The 20,348-nt window shown below is 44.0% G+C and overlaps 2 protein-coding genes across 2 annotated transcripts in view; both read left to right on the forward strand.

Annotated features, from left to right (window-relative positions):
• Positions 1–122: 122 nt before the first annotated feature.
• On the forward strand, positions 123–15,433 carry tent4b (terminal nucleotidyltransferase 4B). Its single transcript, XM_028956152.1, has 12 exons — positions 123–990; positions 9,804–9,927; positions 11,105–11,151; positions 12,244–12,364; positions 12,557–12,664; positions 13,632–13,760; positions 13,861–14,074; positions 14,210–14,336; positions 14,430–14,521; positions 14,596–14,771; positions 14,857–15,006; positions 15,095–15,433. Exons 1-12 carry the CDS (start codon positions 509–511, stop codon positions 15,212–15,214), a joined length of 1,890 nt encoding a protein of 629 aa, XP_028811985.1. The 5' UTR covers positions 123–508; the 3' UTR covers positions 15,215–15,433.
• A 3,770-nt stretch (positions 15,434–19,203) lies between these two features.
• Positions 19,204–20,348, forward strand: part of adcy7 (adenylate cyclase 7) — a 39,186-nt gene continuing 38,041 nt past the window's right edge. The window contains exon 1 of the mRNA XM_028956379.1: positions 19,204–19,338. The gene's annotated coding sequence lies outside the window, so the exon portion shown is untranslated. The remainder of the gene's footprint in view (positions 19,339–20,348) is intronic.

The following is a 20,348-nucleotide window of genomic DNA, read 5'->3' on the forward strand; positions in this document are numbered from 1 at the left end:
GTCGCCGTTACGTAAGACGAAAACTGCTGTAGGTACTCTTGCGTAACAGAACGTCTCCCTCCCTCCCTCTCCCTGCCTCCCCCCGAATAGTGATTCCAGGCGAGTCTGCGCAGACTCGCGGAGCCGAGTCCTCCGCCATTGAGGGACTCACGACCAGAGAAGGGGTCAGAATAGCCTCGCCTGCGTGTTCTGTCTCTCTCTCTCTCTCGCTGTCGACGGTTTTATTGTTGTTATTAGTATCAGTTTAAAAAAAAAAAACCCTTCTGACGACCGAGAATCTACCCCGCGAGTGTGTACCCCGCCAGTCGGGTAAATGGAATGAAATGTTAGCTAGTGTGGGTAGTAGAGGGTGACTGGAAGCTACTCGGCTAAGCGCGCTAGCTGGCTAGCTGGCCCGGCCTCTGCGAGCGGAGCCTGTGAGTTAGCTGGCTAACGGGGGCTAGCCGAGCGCCAGCCGAGCCTCGCCCGCTCGCCCGGACGGCTGCCTGCCCGCTGGGAGCCTCGATTTATGGATCCGAGAATCGCCTGGTTCCAGCCAGAACAGCGCGGGCCCGCCAACAACTTGTGGATGCAGATTTGGGAGACGACGCTGGGTGTGGGGAACCTGTACTTCAACAACAACTACAGCCACGGTCCAAAAGCTCTCAGCAACGGCGCGGCTGCCAACAGCATCGCGGCGGAGGACGCGACCCCCGGCGAGGCTGCCAGGAGCCAGGGCATGTCTGCTCTACGGGCCGACGTCGCGGAGCAAGCGGACTTCCTCCCTCTGGAGACGAACAACAACCACAACAACCGCGCCGCTGCCGGCAGGGGCGGCGGTGCGGGAGCCTGGCGGTCGACGCCGGACGCCGCGGGGCAGCGCAAGAAGATCAAAACGGACAACAAGGCCAGCACGTACGGATACAACAGCAGCCTGCCGGAGCTCCGCGCCAGCTCCGTGTACACGGGCACGCCGTGGAAGACGAGGAACTACACGGAGGGAGTAATAGGGTGAGTGGATCGGCACATGGCCGCCTCCGTCCCCCCCCATCCGGCAGTGCGCTGCTCCGCGATGCTCTCCAGCTTTCCCGACTAAATGTTACGTTCTGCATCAGCTGTGCGTTTACGGGCGAGTTGTGTCTAAATCTGAGGACTTGATGTATTTGAATATGTACTTACTGATACATCCCCATCTAATTGTAGCCGGTTGGCCTCAGCAGTTTTAATACTTTATAGACACTTCCGTGAACTTTTTTTTTTTTTTTCCTTTTAAATATCGAAATCTTAAGCTTGTCATTTTAAAGTTAATATGACTACAGCAACTACACTTCAATGCATAAAGAGGCAAAGGAAAAAAAAAGTTTTAAAATATTTACTTCTGTCTCAAGACCTGAGTTTAATGCGCCATTTAATGCTGTTCAGGAGGTAATTAATTGGATAGTTAATACGAGTAAGGAAGGCACGTAGGGACGGCCTGCACGCACGTTTGTGAAAGCTGGCGGTTTCTCCTGTGGCGTGGGACCGCAACGCAGACACAAACCCTGAAAACAGTGTGTTTTTGAAAGGCAGTGACTTGGAAGTATCCACGGCGCATAATTTCATCTGCTGCAGTATTCCTCGTTCCCTGGCAGCGCTATCTAAAGTCAACTCAAGCAAGCGAGAGGGACCGTTCTTGTTTGCCCTCCGAGATAATGTTTTAGGTACTTGACTTTCCGCGTGGCGTGTAGGAAAAAATAAACCGTAAAGTGTCCGTGAATGCTTGACGAGGGTTGTGTAAAGAGTAGCCATCTTTAAAAGGCCTCCTTGGTGATGTCAGAGGTAAATAAATAAAGGCAAAGGGGTGGGGCAGTGGGAGCGTAGGGTTTCTGGCGAAACCGGAAGACATTACTTCATTAGTAAAGGAGTGCTTCTTAATTTTTTTAGAATTTTCTGGCCTCGACGTTAGTAATAGCTTCGTTGGGGTGATTTTTGTCTTTTTTGCGTCCATGTTTGGCATGCCGCCCTAACCCCGCAGAAGATCTTAGGTGGTGTCTTGTCTGGTGTTACTTAGCAACGTTGCAATACAAAAGCGCTTGTTGTGCATCTCTGAAAGCAGCTGTTAAGAGAGGTCAGGTGATCGCTTTTACATTCACTGCCGTATGAGCTATGCCAGACTCCCTTGTGTTGCAAGTAATGAATGAAATATTAACTTGAACCATTGATAAGCCACACGGGCGGTTATATGCCCAAGTTTTGACCGTACGAGGGATTTGTTTTTTCCCCACCATGCTGCAGTGTTCTGGTATATCTGGCCCATGCTACAATCATCATTCAAAAAGCTTGAAAGCATTTTAATTTTTTTTTTTTTTCAAATTCAGAACATACCAGCAAAACAGCTGCATAGCATGAGCGCTTGCTGGGGCGGGTGGGGCGCTTAGGTATTTCCCCTGCAGTGACTGGCCTGTACGTAGCAGCCTGCACAGCCCAGAGCCGCGTCTTAAGGCGATCACTGATCCTCATTTATAGTAATATTGAAGCGCTGTGTTTGCGTCAGAGCATTCCGGTGCGATTACTCCGAATACAGCCTGGATCGTGTTAAAGGCCGGTCTCCTCTACACTGCTTACTCCTAATGAAAAATCCCTCCAAACTTTAAACATGCGTGTGAATAGATGGATTTAGGCTTGCTTGGGTCTGTCTTTCATAACAACTATGATTCAGAAGGCAGCTGTACCTCCTTAGTTTTTGTTAACATGGATTTCTCTCCTTATTTGGGCCCAATGAATCGGAAGGAAATGTAAGGTTAGTAAGTAGGAGACAGCTTGGTTTTAGTTGGCAGATTAGGATGTTAAAATGCAGTTTAACTTGTTCTTCTGCGGAAAAAACTAAGGAGACGGGCCCTCGGAGACGGTGGGGGTGTGTTTCGGTTTGTTGTCCGATGAGGGGTGAGAGAGAAAGGGGGTGTTAGCATGCTGCACACGCTGGGAATGGTCCTCGCCCCGGATCTCCCCAAAACAAAAACCAGCCTCCTTCAGCTTGAGAAACCCAACGCCGCTTTCTGTGACATCACCGTCCAAGTAGCTGGCCAATCGCCTCCCGGTCCTGCCGCTTCTTAGTAGCTCACAGGTCCCAGTGCTATTTTGAACGCGGGAGGATTTCCTCCCTGGAGCAGGAATGCTCAGCAGAAGGCAGTTCATGCTATTTCACACGTCTGTAGAAATTACTTTTGTTTGCTAATAATTGATTTAGTTACACAGAATTCTGTGGCCATTTTTTTTTTTTTTTTTGACCAGAAGTCAGAGGTATTGGATTCCGATCCATGATTCTTCATTGGTATCAATACCAGCAGTGGCTTTAAAATCTGTTTTCTAGACGTGTGTTTGCGTGTGTGCACGGGCCTCGGCCTTTATCTCTGGCTGCCGTCCAGGATGTGGGAAAGCTGCAGCGGAAAGCAGAGCATATCTGACCGGAGTTGGTGTGGCAGCAGAGACACGGCCTCCTCTATAGCAGTACGTGCTGGAAATGCTCTGAAACGCAGAGCCTGCACATGTTCGCGCAGGAGGAATGCATGTGTCTGTCTGTCGTGTCCAACCCATCGTACAGTAAAAAAAAATTAAACAAACCATACAATGGAGTCTCTTTGACTCCAATGACAGCGCTGTGAAATAATCTGTAGCGTGTGCTTTGGAATCCGCGTAGCCCACCACCACCTCGCACCACATTGTACTGGACAGTGTGACTGGAACGAGCGTTGTCATCTGGTACCCAGTCTGGTTAAGGTGAAGAATGTAGTTCAGTTTATTCAATTCCACTGTGTTCAGTCAGAAATACAGTACGTATTAGTCACCTCACACTCCTCAGCTCTTACATTTACATTTTTTACGGAGGCATGCTGTCCTTTTGTGTTAAGTATCATTAATGTCACCACTATTTTGAGGCACAGTGAGATTAGATCTATGGTTGGTTTGACAACTGTTACGCAAGATTTTGAGGTGTAACTTTGACCCTGTAGAAATGTGACCTCATTGCCGAGAGAAAAGTCCAGAAGCTGGACATCGTTCCTGCATGTTTGGGCTCGAGCCCATGCTATGTGGATGCACTCAAGTCACAGTGTGGATTGTTGGTTCTGGCTCTGGGATCCATGGCTTACGACTGCATGTTATTGAAGTGAGGTGTTTGGAATCAATCTTGTTAATTATCAATCAAGTTAATGTTTTCATTGGTTACAGCAACCAGTTGTATAGTCACTGGGCCGCCGTCTTATCTGATTGCATAAGTAAATAAAGAGATCATCCAGGAATTCTGCAGTGCTGTGATACTGGCTTATTACTTGCAGCAGCATGTTGGAAGTTGTAGCTGGATTTGTGTTTTGGTGGAAGAAGCCAGCCATTTATAAGATTAAAACTGTTGTCTGATTAAGTTAATGGGTGGATTTTTTTATTTTTTTTTAAAAAAAACAAATTAAAACGAAGCCCTGGTTCATTCTGGTGGGATGATAAGCCGCTCTGCAGATTGGCTGACCATGAGCGTTTACTGGGCTATCTCTCTCCTTTTGCGGGTTGCACTGCCGTGGATGTGTTTTAAATTGTGGAACCTGTGGAATGCAGAGAGATTTTAAAATGTTTTATTCCCCCTTCTGTCTCTCTCTCTTCTCCCATTGCTCCCCTTAACAGTAGGTTCTGACCACATTAATCCAGGAGTGAGAGCGCTGTTTAACTAGAGGAAGCGTCCATGCCACTCTCCGTGGACCCGTGCCACGGAGAGTGGATGTTGAGAGCTTTTGTGAATCGGCCTATTAAGCTTTCAAAAAGTGTTGTGAACAAGGCATTAGTTTTGTGTGGTTCCAGTATCATTAACAATCTGCATAACTGTATAAATGGGCAAAACATGTGTGTAGATTTCGTTGTTTAGGCTCCTGACTGATTATTATTTCTGTCCCTGAACCCTGTGTAGTATTTATACCCTTCGAACAGGGGCAAATATTTGAAATGGTGTGGTGCTGGAAGCGTGCGGCCAGGCTTTATGACCAGCAGTTTACAGGGACCTTTGTAGCCAGGGTGTTGGATAAGAACCAGTAAGCCATCGCACGGTCGCCTCTTCCTGCTGACTGTGCAGATGGCTCACGTGTTACCCCCCCCCCCCCCATACTTTGATCAAAAGGTTCTGAAGAATCTGTCAAAATAATTTTTTTTTTCTGTACCAGTATGGGTGTGGTTGCTGTGCTCAGCTGCCTCACGGCTCGACAAACCAGTTTGTGCTCACCTGCAGGTGGAGTTGTACAGGCTTTGCTGTGACAGGCTTGCATAATCTCTATATGATGAATATACGAGGATTATGGGGGGGGCAACGGGATCCTTCATCCCCCTCTTTCTCTCTCTATGTATTTGCTCTCTCTCCCCCTCTGTTCCTGTGTTTGTCCCGCAACCCTGTTTAGAAGCTGCTAAGCTCTGGGTCTCTGAACTGCCTGTCGTCTTGGTGCCAGTACGGCACCACTTTCTGTGTCATCTAGCGGAGAAACGAAACTAATCCACCCGCCTGTGGGTGGAGGTCAGGCTTTGACTAGGAAATGAAACTGATCTGTAGCGTTTTACCCTGGCCCACACGTGCTAGGTGTATGTGTGTGAGCATGTGCCTGTGATCCGTTCGCTCAGGGCTGTTACTGGAGTGCACGCGTGTGTGTGCGTGCACGTGCGTGTGTGTGCGTGCTTCAGCAGAAATGAAACTGGGATCTGATTCCGAGAGGAGTGTGTGTACGACTCTGCAGGCTCAGTGTGAGCTGTTGTGGGACGGAGTCAGTCACATGCAGTCCAGGCTGTTGTGCCAGAGACACATTGAGCTCAGCGGGGACTTGTGTTCTGTGTTTCACTGCTATGGCTCGGCAATATGCCTTAAAACTGTTTGTGTTTTCAGAGAACCAAGGAAGCTCCATTTGATAATCATTCTAAATAGTTTAATCCTTATTAAAGACCAGTCAGATGACTCAAATGCAACATTTTATGCTCAGTGTTGCCAGATATGGCAGTTTTTTATTTGTAGTTTTGGGGGGAAATCGCTTGTGGAGATTAGGTATTGAGAAGCCCAAGTTTATTTTGGTCAGTATTGAATAAAGTGATTCAGCACAGAGCAAGCATAAAATGCAACTCTGAACTAATGAAGGAGAGAATTTTTCACATTTCATCACTGCTGTTGTTCACATTTACATCCATGGCATTTAGAAGATGCATTTATCCAAAGCGACAGGGGCCGCTGCCCTGGAGCAACTCCGGGTTAAGTGTCTTGATCAGGTAGTTGTGAACCTGTGACTTTGTGGTCTTCTGGTTCATAGGCAAATCTGTTATCCTTTAGTATCACTGGGCGATATGACAAAATCATGATTATGTCCCATATCAAATAATTGATTTTATTATCGTTGCTTCTGATATTACTAGGTTAAAACAAGATCAGAGATAATAGACAGTTTAACATATTAAACCATTGTTGCCCTCTTCAGCTTCATTTTAGGTATTTCGCTCTTTGCTAGCTTCGTGCAGTGAACAACGGAACGTGGTAGCATGTAATAACAGTGCGTAAAATTAGATCTAAAGATTTTTGGTTGTACAATTTTAGAAAAATAATTACAGTTTCACGATTATCCCTTTATGTGAATTGATTTTACAACTGTATTAACTAGGTGTGTATTGGCAAGGTCACGATACGATTATATTGTGTTAATGTACACATTGGAATATTCTACAGTTCACTGAAAATGTAACAACAGAGCTGAAATACCAGATGCGGTGATCTGTCATGTTTTGAGATTTCACTCTGCCTGAAATGCCAAGCAGTAATTCAAAGTACCCAACTGTACAGTGCCATCTACAGGCATGGTGGTTGTAGTCGCATGCTAACTCACCTCTGCTGACTTCACTAAATATGTATACAAGAAAATTGATTATCATGTATAAATCACACAAACACATTATTTAAAGGTTTTGAACTTCAGAAGCTATTTATTGCAGCTTGGTTTCCTCTCACATTTCCTTTGCTTTTTAGTCTATCACTCATAGGGTGCGCAAAGCATGCTGGTACAGTCAGGTTGGCCGGCCACAATAATGTCAGGCTGAAAACAGGCTTGGGGTTTTTTAAAAGCTGTACTTATTGGGCCTAAGTTTTGAGGACCAATTACAGCTCTAATGTAAATACATACACAAAATGTGCTAATTACTCGTGATTTTATCGCGTTCTTCGATCAAGATCGTAAAAACGCCCAGCACTACCCATTAGACTGTTATTACCTCCACAGGAGAATACTACTCCAGTGCATTATGCAGGCTGTAATACACCGCTGAATTGCAGGTCTATCTGGGTGTGATGAATGCTTTCATGTCGCCAGTTCCGTACCTTTGGGTGTGTGGCCAGGTGTGTTTGGTGGAATCAGGCATCTGTGGTCCCGCATGCCTTTCCACCCTGTAGATTTGAGGTAGTCACAGTAGCACAAATGCATTTTCTAGATAATTAATAATAAATTAGTGGTTCAAATGGCCTTTATGCATGGGGTTAGTTACCTGCTTACACTTGTGTTGTGTTGCCCTTCCCTTTGGCTTGTTTTTTGTGCAGGCAAACAAGCGCATGGCTGACTAAACATGTGCATGTCACAGAAACATTTGCTTACAATGCTGCAGGGAGGTTCATGGTGATTTTTTTTTTTTTTTCTTTTCTGGATGTGTACTTTGACAGACTGTGTGACTGAGTGTGTGTAAATGTGGCTCTTGGGGTAACAGGAAGGTGCCCTCTTGCCCTTCTGTGGGCTAGCCTCCAGAGTACACAGACCCCTGGGCATATCATTCATCTTGATTCACCACACCTAGACCTGTTTTTTCTATTTTGTATGGGAAACGTTTCGAAGAGTCACAGCTCTTGTGTTGGCAGGTGGATTGCTTCAACAAATGTACCCAGTCAGGGTCCTCAAGGGGCAACACGTTTCATATCTTTATTATCAAATTCAAATTTTATTTGTCACATACACAGTCATACACGGTATGATGTGCAGTGAAATGCTTTCTGCAACTGCTACAGACCACAGTATTGCAAATGTTGCAAGTAAACAGTGAACCAATATGCAAATATTGCAAACATAACCAAGTATTACACTTTTACGTCTTTAACATAAAATATGTGTAACTGGTAGGGTGAAGGTGTGCAAATGAGTTACAGTTTTTACAATGTTTAAGAATATTATGACCATGCATATTTAAACTAGATTAGCTAGATTGATCATCCAAGGCAAACGACTGGTCTTTCCAACAGGACATATATACACACATATATACACATACACACACACACACACACACACACACACACACACACACACACACACACACACACACATTTAAATAACCAACCACCAAGGGGTTATGAAAGCAAAGATTGAGCGGCAACCTCATATTGTGAGATATATACACCATAGATATAAAGTCTGAAAGCCTTGTTCACTTACAGTTTGTTTAAAATGTAAATGCAACAAAATAATGAATAATTGTGATTACAACTTTGATAAAATAAATTATCATCGTGGCCATAATCATCCAGCCCTAGCTGTTGTGTAAAACTTTCTGACCAGTGGCTGGATTTTTGTGCTTATTAGAAGCTAATGCTTGTGTGCAACAGAGGGACTTAAGTAGCATTACGTCTGTAGATGTGTTAGCAGTGTGCCACCGAGGTAGAATTATAGTGTGTTTGTATGTCAGTGTGTGTGAGTCATCGGAGGGAGACCTGGCACGCCCATCCAGTCACTCAGGTCGGGCCAGGCCTGGCACCAGAGCAGGTCTGCAGTGCAGAGCCCAGTTGGCGTCACTGCCTCACATGGAGCATCAGATATAGCTGTGACATAGCTGTGACTGTGACAGTTGAGATGGTACTAAGAAGGGCACTGCTCGTTTTACCACGATCAGCAATCCCATTAACACCTAATGTTCAGTATGGACCTCTAATCTGGTACCGTGGCACCAATAACCGATTATTAGAGTCCCGTAAATTGGCTGTGCAGCCCCATACAGAAAAATCGGACTCCTTTCTAACCAGCATTAACTTTTTCAGCTACTGTAGCTCTTCTATTGTATCAGACAACACAAGCCATCATGCGCTCCTCTGTGCCTCAGTGAACCTTGACTGTCCCTATTCCTGTCACTGGTTCATTAGTGCACCCACTGCTGGGTGCTATTGTGAGAAAATCAATGATATTTTAACTTGTCAGTGGTTCTAAAGTAATGTTGGTCTGGTCAATTTATATTAGGGGTATGTTGTCATTATAGCGATTCATCATGAAGTTACTAGTTACTGAGCAGGGTGTGTCACGTACTCACACCAGAGGTTTTGACAGGTAAACTATCAAACAATTGAGTCATCTTATCATCACAATTATTATAATAGTATTTTTTGAAGGATCTAGAAACCATAAACCTAGATTTGTGTGTGTGTGTGTGTGTGTGCGTGTGTGTGTGCGCGCGAGAATGTCATTGTGATACTATGTGTCCTCTGCATTTAACCCATCGCCTTGGTGAGCAGTAGGCTGCTGTGAGCAGTGCGTGGGGACGGAACATTGTTCAATTAGACCTCATTGGCACCATGTTTCGGGACATGCAACTTTCCGGTTACAAGTCCCTTTTCTCAATTGTTACGCCACTACTAGATCAGACTTGGGCTGTGCTGTAATATCATCTTTGATCAGCTGCCTACTGTTCTCCAGTCTAATGACTGTAGTTGCTGTTTTTGTTACTCATCCATACGTGATCTTTTCTGTTCTTTCACTTTTTTCGGTTTTATTCAGGATTCACTCACCTTTCTCTCTTTTCTATTTGTTTTTCAGGCTTCATGAGGAAATTCTTGACTTCTATGAGTACATGTCCCCTCGGCCAGAGGAGGAGCGTATGAGGTTGGAGGTTGTCGATCGGATCAAGAGGGTCATCATAGAAATGTGGCCCAGCGCCGATGTGAGTGTCTGACTCCTTTTTATTAATTTTTTGTCCACTGGACATTGTTTCTAGTTATAATTTTACTAATGTATTCATTCTGCTCTCTATGAAGCAGAGGGAAATTCTCAAAGTTCTTAGTAAAAGTAATATCACTCATATCCATCCTCACCGGCTTGGCTTGCCTTTTTTTTTTTTTTTTTTTAATATTATTATTTTTTTTTATAGCCTTGTTGATTATTCAGTGGGTGGCCTTATCTCACCTCTGTGTTATATTTGGGTCTGTAGTCAACAGTGGGCCACAGGTGTCCAGCTTCCCCACTGATACTGTGTACCCGCCAGACTCCTCTTACCCAACTCTCTTTAAGAAATCCAGAATAAAAGCTTGTCCTGTCTTGGGCTTTTCTTGTTTTATTTATGTTGCGTTAAATCGTTTAGCTGTTCCCCTTATTCCGAGAGACTCGTCGTAGTAGTCCAGTTGTCTAGGTGCAACACTGGGTTAATTCTCGGTCTTAAACAGCCCAAGTAGCCAGATTTGTGAGACTGTGGGACTCCAAGGTGACTTTATTTCAGTACCTTCTCACTGCCTGATGTAGTAATTCATGGGACTGGTAGAGGTCACTGCCTGTTTGTGTGTCAGTCAGTTCTCATTCACCTCTATGCGTCACACGCTGGCAATAAGAAGATTTAGGTTTTAACTCTGAGGCTGAGTAGGAAGGAGTCGAGGTGGGGGGCTTTAAAACGAATAAAAACAGAGTTCAGGGCTATTTTTGAACCTGCTTTCTTACACCCACATGGCGGTGTTATGGATAAGCTTGTAGAGGGAGGGTTGATAAGCAAGTAAGAAATTGTGTGCTGTGAGTGAGTGCACCCGTCGTGTATCTGAGCCGATTACAGGAGCCAACACACTAGCACCACCGGTTCTGTCTCAAGATTTGTGTCCCTGCTGATTCCCCTGCACAAACTCCAAATTTGCAGATGAATTTTTTTAACTAAACCCGAATTATTGAAAATGTTGAAAAAGATTTCATGTTAGCAAATTACTTTCTGAAAATTGGCATGGAAAAATGTGCTGTGCCTTAATTTTAGATCTTATCAGTACAAGGAATTAGTCATTACTAGTCTATCTTTTTTTAGATCTGAGTCAGAGGTTTTTTTGCTTCCTGTATTCACACTTTTTGTGTATTTTATTTGGCAGGTTCAAGTGTTTGGTAGTTTCAGCACAGGCCTTTATTTGCCAACAAGGTGAGTATGTGTCTGTGTGGGACTGCATTCGTTATGGGTGCCGTCCTATCATTTTTTTTTTGTGCCTGTGTAAGGATTACTGAAAGGTGAGGGTGAAGATAAACAGATTGCAGATAATGCTGCTGCCTGAACCCTGCAAATTATTTTTTTTCCTTTGTGTGCCTGGGATTAAAGATGCAGTCATTTAAATTGTATTTTGTGACCCAGAACATTTTTATTTATTCCTTTGCAAGGACAGAAATGTTTACTGCTCAAATAAACAAAGGGAACACAATAATAAGACATCCTAGATCTGAATGAATCAAATATTTTTATTAAATTCGACTACGTCTTTTACGTAGTCGAATGTGCTGGAAAAACAAATCACACAAAAATGATCAATGGAAATCAAATTAATCAACCTATAGAGGTCTGGATTTGGAGTCACACTCAAAATTAAAGTGGAAACACACTATAGGCTGATCAGATTTTGATGTAATGTCCTGAGGGATCTCCTCCCATACCTGGACTAAAGCCTGGACACTACACTATTAGACTCAGCAAACCTTTTTGCCACAGCTCGCATTGATGTGCCATCCTGGATGAGCTGCACGGCCCGAGCCACTTGTGTGGGTTGTAGAATCTGTCTCCTGCTACCAGTAGAGTAAAAGCACCACCAGCATTCAAAAATGACCCAAACATCAGCCAAAAAACATGGGAACTGAGAAGTGGTCTGTGGTCACCACCTGCAGAACCGCGTCTTTATTGAAGATGTCTTGCTAATTGCTTATAATTTCCACCTTTTGTCTCTTCCAATTTGCACAACAGCATGTGAAATTGATTGTCAGTGTTGCTTCCTAAGTGGACAGGTTGATTTCACAGATGTGTGATTGACTTGGAGTTACATTGTGTTTAAGTTTTCCCTTTATTTTTTTGAGCAGTGTATATAACAGTGAAGTGTGTTTGTGTTCTGTGAGAAGTGCTAACGTTAATTATGCTTTGATATTATGAACATTTGCATTACAGCTCCTTTTATTTAGTTAGAGGACATACATTTTGAGGAAAGGGTATTAAGGGTATTAACATTGAAGTGATAACTCTGGTCCCTGTCAGTGACATTGATCTGGTGGTGTTTGGGAACTGGGAGGCGCTCCCTCTCTGGACTCTGGAAGCCGCCCTACGCAAGAAGAACGTGGCAGATGAGAGTTCTGTGAAAGTATTGGACAAGGCCACGGTATGTACATCATTGCTGAGCAGTATGTGTCCAAAGGCTATGTTTAGTCAAGGGGCTCTCTGTGTTTTTCTGGACATGACGAGTGAATGTTTTTCTGTGTGTGTGTGTGTGTGTGTGTGTGTGTGTGTGTGCGCTGAGTCACACTGTCAATCAACCCTGGTCAGTGCTAACATGGTTTGTCCTGGTGTCTAGGTGCCCATCATCAAACTTACAGATTCCTACACAGAAGTCAAAGTGGACATCAGCTTCAATGTGCAGAATGGCGTGAAGGCTGCTGAGCTCATCAAAGACTATAAAAAGGTGAGCACATTCAGCCCTGCCCACTCTGCTGATACTGCGTCCGACTTGCTAATTACTACGTCCTAAGTGATTTGTGATCACTTTAGAAATCTGACTGTTATTAACAGTTGTAAATTTCCCACTTGTGGGACCTAATAAAGGATCAGTTGGCAGGTTTCAGTTTCTCTGGGCTTTCCATTATATGCCATATATTTGTGTGGCATGGGATGAGGCTAATACAAACCAGTGCCGGACTTCCGTGTCATGGGACCTTGAAGATGTTTATATAGGTCTTAGTGGTCCCCTAATACTGTATCTGAAGTCTCTTTCCGAAATTCCGCCTTGATTCAGAAATACAGCCATTTTAAGAAAGTCCCACAATGCGATCTCCCCAGGATGCACCGTTTCTGTGTCTGTACCTTTAAAAGAAAATGAGAGGCGGGGTGAGAGGGGTGCTCGTTTTTACATCCAATCACGAAGCAACTGCAATGTTTTGTTGTTTTCAAGCCATGACAGTCAGTGGAGATATGTTTTTTAGGAAAGGGCTGGACAAAGCATGAGAAAGGTGAGGTAAACTTTTCCATCATGACTACATAAGGGGAGGCACTCCAGATCTGACCGTCTGAGCTTCCGCTCTCTGACTGACAAAGCAGAAGAATAATTGTAAATGCACATGCAGTTGTGGCATATATTGTTTTGCCAAAAAGAGTGGTCAAAGAGTTCAAAAAGCTAGTTGATGGCTAAAGAAAAAGGTGTGAACCTTTACTGGTTGATTTTGATTGTCAGTGCCTTGATGATCAATACATTGCGATGCATCCTATACATTTTCTACATTACTTCACATGATGTTTTCATATACAAGAACTAATGTGCAATGTCTTGCACCCGTGTCAACGCTTTGATTTTTCTGCAATGAGCATGATGTTCATGTCCATAATGAATGCTTTGTGAACTGCCAACAACTGTGTAATTTTGGTATATTGTGCAGAAATTCCCAGTGCTTCCATACCTGGTGCTAGTGCTGAAGCATTTCCTGCTTCAAAGGGATCTGAATGAAGTGTTCACAGGAGGCATCGGCTCATACAGCCTCTTTCTCATGGTGGTCAGCTTCCTGCAGGTAAGACACTCTCCTACACTCTCACAAAGACCAGCATGTGTGTGGTGTCCACGTGGTGTCTGAGATATATGTTGTTAATTTTGTGTTTCTGGCATTCCAGATGCACGAAAGGGAAGAAGGCTCCAGTCCTAATGCCAACATTGGCGTTCTTCTGATCGAGTTCTTTGAACTCTATGGGCGGAACTTCAACTACGTGAAGACAGGGATACGGATAAAGGACGGGGGCAGCTACGTGGCCAAAGACGAGGTTCAAAAGAGTATGCTGGACGGATACCGGCCCTCAATGCTCTATATTGAGGATCCTTTGCAACCGGGTAAGGATTAGCAGTCATAAGAATAGAAATGTCTGGCATTAGAAACAGTGCTACAGGCTGTTCAAATTTGTTCTAGTTTGTCCTGTTGCCTTTTTTCCTGACCTCCATGGTTATGCTTTTTTCCTGTTCTTGCAGGCAATGACGTGGGCCGGAGCTCCTATGGTGCCATGCAGGTCAGGGTGGCCTTCAACAATGCTTACATGGAACTCAGTCATGCTGTATCCCCCATTGCCAAGTACTACCCCAACAATGAGTCCGAGAGGTACACCCTGCCAAGCCAAGATCTGGCACAGTCTCATGAGCCAACTGGAGACTGTTGTAGTCAAACTCATAATTTGTTTCCTCTCTGTGACAGCATATTGGGCAGAATCATTCGTGTCACCCAAGAAGTTGCAGAGTACAGAGACTGGATAAGCAAGCTCTGGGGCTCTGAACCTGCTTTAAATGGTGCGTTGCTCAACACACACACACATTTATATTTGAGAATCCTCTATTCACTCCCGTCTTATCTCCATTTTCAGGCAATGATGTGACCCTGGAGTCACAACAGCTAGATGAGTGCAACAATAACCTTTCTGAGGAGGTTTCCCCACATACTAGGACCTCGCCAAAAACTTTTACACCTCCCTCATTCCCCTCATCTTCCCCCTCCTCCTCACCATCTCCCTCTTCTACGGTATCCAGCTCCAGTGATGCGGTGAGTTTTGTCTCTCCCTGGAGAAACAAAAAAGAAAAGAAGCTGTGCCATGATTGGTAGGTGACTTGTGATGTGTTCTCTACAGGATTCTGATGGAACTCCCTGTAAAACCGTGAAGCAGGTGCCTGCTCGCAGTTCCAGTACTCATAGAGAGAACACGGATAGAGTTGCAACCAACCACAAGGCTCAGAGCCACTCCGCCAACACCCCCAGCAGCAACAGCAAGGGTAGCAAAGTAAGAATAAAACATTTTTGGTCATTGGACGCTTTTTTTGTTGTACTGTATTGATGCCGTTGTGCTAAATGTATAAATGTTTATATAGGCCAAGCAGTGTCGCCCCAGCAAAAGCCCACAAGGCCAGCAGAGCACCCCATCTAACAACAAGACCCACCATAACAGCAAGCCTCATCATCAGGGCAACAGCAAGAAGAGGAAACCTTGAGTGGGAGGCCGTGCATGAAGATCATCACAGACAGGGGCCTCCCGTCGCATCTCAGAGATGGACTTCTCACGCTTCCTCTACCCCCACCATATCATAGATGGGCTTGAGGGGGTCTTGGTACTAGTACCAAGAGATGTGCCACTTTTTATAGCTGAAAAAGACCCTACTGTTGAAATAATATTTTAAAAAAAAAAAGTATGGTGGGAGCCCAGACATCATGCAGAGTGTTTTTAGTGGCTTCCATAGCTACATCTGCATGCCCTCGCAAGGAGCTGGCTCTCTCTTTTTTCTCTCTCTCTCTTTCTCCCTTTTTCTCTCTGAATTTTCTGGTGTGGCTCCCCTTGGTGGACAAGACTGGCAGCTGGAGTTACCCTGACTTACAGGAGCAATAACTGGAGCTCTGAACCATGCCTGACTTAATCTTTAGAAAAGAAACTTAATTAAAAAAATTAATAAAGAAATAAAAGGGAGAAAAAAAGAAGAATAAGAGACAACATGTTCAAAACAAATATTGCTTAAAATGTATACACAAGTTTTTTTTTTAAATAACAGAATACAATCAGTTAGACCGGTCAGTTGAATTATAACTTATGCATGATGACAGTATATCTTCTTCTTTTTTGATGAGTGGATATCTTTTTCATGTCTGATATCTTTATGATGCATAAAAATTATATGAAAATTTGTACAAATGTGGGGGGCGGCTTCAGAAAATATGAAACATGGAAACTTTCATATGACTTTTTACTTGATTCTACAAACTTGAGACACTGTAAACATGCACATTTATTCTGCTGCTTGACAAAGCCAAGTGCAGGTTTCAGTTCAGTTGCCAACCTTAATCATCAGCATCTATTTTGCCTGGCTCTTTTCCTGTGTGTGTTTGAGACTGTAAGCTGCGGAGAATCTAGCCAGGACACGCATCTGCACACACAGACTGAACTTTCTGATCACTAGTCAGAACCAATCGATTATAAGTCTGTACAGCAACTTTAGGGGGAAAGGAAAAGGCAATTATTGCTGCCTTTATCAAAATGGTTTAATACGATCTCTGTTTCTGTTTCAGAAAACACTATAAAACTGCATTTGCCATGTGTGTTCTTTTTGTGTGTGTCATAAGAGTGGCTGTTAATCCTTGGCGATTTAACAATTACAAAAAAAGTTGTATTTGTTAATGTACTGGTATTTATTTTTATGAAGATTATATAAATTTCTATACATGTATATTATATTTACAATAGAGCCTATATGCTCCTTTTGTCATAGGACAGTGTAATTGTTGAGTGGATATTATGTCAGCTGAGCTGAGGTTTGGGGAGGCTAGGTGGCAGTCTTGGTTAAGATTGGATAGGGACTAATGTTCATTTGCTCTAAGGGGTGGTCTAAATGCCAGGATTCTTCAAATGACAATTTCCTCCTGATTTTTAGGAATGCTATAAATTGGCCTCAGGTAATGGATTGACATAAGAAAAGCACCTTCTGCAGCCTTTGGGTGCTGCAATTTGAAGGACCTTGGTCTATGCATCTATATGAGCCAATGTTATCCAGTGGCACTACTGGGACACCATGTGTTCTTTTTTGGAAGAGATAATGTTTTGGTTGAAGGCACCTTTGAATATGGCCAAAGTGATTTTGTGCTATTTTTTTCAAAGCCTTTTCGTTTCAGTGACCAACTTACATCTTAAAAAAAGACAGATCATTTTACCGTAATTGTGAAGTTTGTTTTTATTGTGTGTCTGGCATACTTAAAAAGGGAGCTGATTCCCTCACTGCCCCCACCCCCCGTATTATTATTATTTTTTTCCTCTTTCCTCTGAACTGTTTTCAACATTAAGTCCTCTGTAACTGTAAAGCTGCAGTTCTTCAGTTGACCATCAGGTGGTGGTGTAGGTGTAGACGTTGGTGCGCAGGTTTCTGAGAAAAGGCCTTATGCACACTTTTCGACTTTTCAGTGTCTGTAATAGCACCAGGAACAATCATTAGTATGCTTTTACGATAGTTGGAGATACCAAAATGGACAGTTTTCTTCCCGCTCTGAATTCTATAATTAAGGGTTACCGAAAAAACAAGCTCCCTTTATGAGGTTGGCACAATTCAGCTTGGTGTGCCATCAACAAAAAAGTCTGTTGTCACTTTTAAGTTAATCCGAACTCTGTCTATGACAGCCATTTAAATCCTTGCAATAAAAGAATCAGCACAACAGACAGGTGCATTGACGCAGCATCCATAACATCCAGGGTTTTTGATAATGGTTGTGGTTTTGTAGGCGTACAGGGGACAATGCACAGCGGACATTCTGGTTTACACGCAATGTAAATTTAACCTCTGATTGCCTCCTAATTATGCATTTTACTTACAAATACAGTATGTTCTTAAACCCTGACATATATGAGATAGTGGGAACTTAGTGGGAACTTTAGGCCCAAGATGTACAGTTATCAGCAGATTTCATAATGTGACTTTTTCTACACTAGCATCGAAACGGCATCACTATTCTGTTCAGAGAAAAACTATATAAATTTAAGGCAGCCATTTGTTTTACACCAGCTCTTATTCCTGACTTTCAGCTTAAATAAACAAAGCCTTGAGGGTCCCTGTGAGGCGGACAAACACGTCATATGTATCTGCAGCTGCTCGCCTTCAGATCTGCTTAGAGCCCGGTTTTGGAATAAACATCAGGAACCCTCCTGAAGTGCTCCTTTTGGGCTTCGAGCGACCGTGGGTTAAGTAGTGTCTTGATTCAGCAAAGGAAAGCGTGTTAATCCAGCTCCACCAACACACAAGATCGTGTTCTTTTGTTTGATCTCTTTTTTTTAATTATTATTTATTCCCCCACTGTCATTCGAGACTGCTGTATTTCCCCCGTTTACCCCCAGACCTGAATGTATTGTGTTGAATCTGTTTATTCAATGCTGCTCAAATAACAGAAATAAAAAAACTGCCGAAAAAACAAAGGGTTAGGCCCCTAATTTCTCATTTCAGAACTGTGCTTCAGTTTCAAGTGCAAGGGTTGGATAATTGCCCCTTTTTGTACTGGCCAAGTGATGTGATTTCATTGCTGCCTGAGAAGCATCAGCACATTTCTTTTATTTTTATTTTTTTTACATTTGGTTGAATCTACAATGATGAAAGAATCTACCACTCACGTTTGAGCCCAGACTAATTTGAAGTTCTTTAAATGGATGAATGTTTGGGAACAACTGAATTAAGCATTTTATTTTCCAGGTATCACACATTTTGTTGTTTCTTCATATTCCAGTTAAAATATGTCATTCTTGTTGTGTTTTTCTTTTTTGAGCCTACAAACATCTTTTGCATTCGATTTTTTGTGAATTTGACACAAAACTGATTTATGTATCTTAGCCCTTTGGGACACAGGGCTAAACTAGAAGAAAAGTGTGTATTCTACAATAATAAAAAACACTTTAATATAAAAAAAAAAACACGTGTGCCATTTGTTTACCAGCTACAATATTGACTGTCTGAGTATAATAGAACCCAGGGCTTCTTACACAAGTGTGGGTTTTAAATGGTTCTGATTATGACGTCTGTGTGAAATTCTCATGTCTTCTGCTTTAAAGCAGATTACGCAGTTTTAATGAACACATGTCATGCAGAAAGACGGAAGAAAATCCCGGTGCAGGGGAGAGATTAGGCCAGTGGGTGTGGGTTCTAGTGGTCTGAGAAGAGCAGTTTATTAATTGAAGGGTCGCCATTTGGGGCAATTAAAGCCTCGTCTTCTCTCAGCTGTCCAGAACTGCGGACAACGCGACACCTCCAGCGGAATAATAATAAAAATAATACATTCTAATCAATAGTTGCGTGGCGTGTCGGTGGGACGGGAGCGCATCACGCTCCCACGCGCTTCCGCATTCAGCGAAGAGCGCGCGCGGCAACGCGGGACGTTGAGAGGGAGAGAGAGACATAGAAAGAGAGTGCAAGAGAGAGAGAGGAAGAGAGAGGGAGGGGGAGAGAGAGAGACATAGAAAGAGAGTGGAAGAGAGAGAGAGAGGAAGAGAGAGGGAGGGGGAGAGAGAGAAAGAGAGAGAACATCCCTCCTCGTGGGTCACCAAACCCGCCGAAGCCGCGCCGTGGAGCGGAGTGACGCGGCCAGTCGGACCACGGTGAGTGGGGAACGCGCCATGCGGGGTCAGGTCGGGGTTACCTGTTGATCAGTCTCCGTCTCTGTCGGCGCGCCTGGTCGCTGCCTTGTCTCCTTCTTCTTCTTTTCTCTACAGTTTCCACTTTGTTTGAGAGGAAGTGCACGGCACGACGTTCGTGGACGTGTCGGCGTGTTTGTGTGGCCCGGACATCCTCCCTCACGCGTGAAATGAAGTCGCCGTCGTCGTTCTGACTTCTGCGCTCGTCGCGCTCGTTCCGAATTTCCGTGGAACTTTAATCCGAGCCCGAGTGGGAGAGCTGGCATGCCGTGTAGTGCTCGTGTAATTACACATAATTTAAACAAAAATGTACATTTTTGGGGGCACGTTGCCCAACTCCACTTGCAGTTATGGAAGTGAATCCTGTCTCAGGAGGAGCAAAAATAAGTAAGATGGATGCTGCAGGTTGAATTGAAGCTGTTGTACTAATTCCAATCCGGGAGCCGGACACCCTGCTCGAAATAATAAAACCAGCTTGACCTGCGGCCAGATGCCTGAGATGCGGTGAGTGTGCATCACAAGACCAGATTTTACACTCAACTAATTAGAGAAATGCGGCCAAGTCGGCCCTTATCATCTGAAATCTTCCAAGCGCTGTCTACAGCCATGCGGTTAATGATCTGGAACCGTCAAGAACAATGAAGTCTACACCTCCGTATTTATTGTCACCTTTACACCGCTATCATTCATGTTTGAATTGGCTGAAGTCGTGCCGTACTGGCGCCTGATGTCACGTGTAATGACGGGTTACGTGTTTACTTGCGGCTGCTCGAGGTCGCACTGGCGCTTTGATTGATTTTACAGTTTGGTGGTTCCGGACAGGACGGCCCTGTTACGGGGAACGACAGTCTAGGCCCGTTCTTCAGCGCATGGACAGGTGCCAGCGCTGGACTTTTCATCGGCGGTGCTCCGAGGCGGAGAATGGGGTGCCCTTTATTTGCTGTTTGACCGGGCCTGTGATGCAGTTCTTCTGT

The sequence above is a fragment of the Denticeps clupeoides genome, chromosome 16 (genome assembly GCF_900700375.1).
Source record: "Denticeps clupeoides chromosome 16, fDenClu1.1, whole genome shotgun sequence".
Lineage (NCBI taxonomy): Eukaryota > Metazoa > Chordata > Actinopteri > Clupeiformes > Denticipitidae > Denticeps > Denticeps clupeoides.

What these genes read in the sequence shown, in the direction of transcription:
- tent4b (XM_028956152.1), top strand. Translation starts at nt 509, where the DNA reads ATGGATCCGAGAATCGCCTGGTTCCAGCCAGAACAGCGCGGGCCCGCC. An exon ending in CCCAACAATGAGTCCGAGAG is followed by an intron (nt 14,337 to 14,429) that starts GTACACCCTGCC and finishes TCTCTGTGACAG; the next exon opens with CATATTGGGCAGAATCATTC. An exon ending in GCAACAGCAAGGGTAGCAAA is followed by an intron (nt 15,007 to 15,094) that starts GTAAGAATAAAA and finishes ATGTTTATATAG; the next exon opens with GCCAAGCAGTGTCGCCCCAG.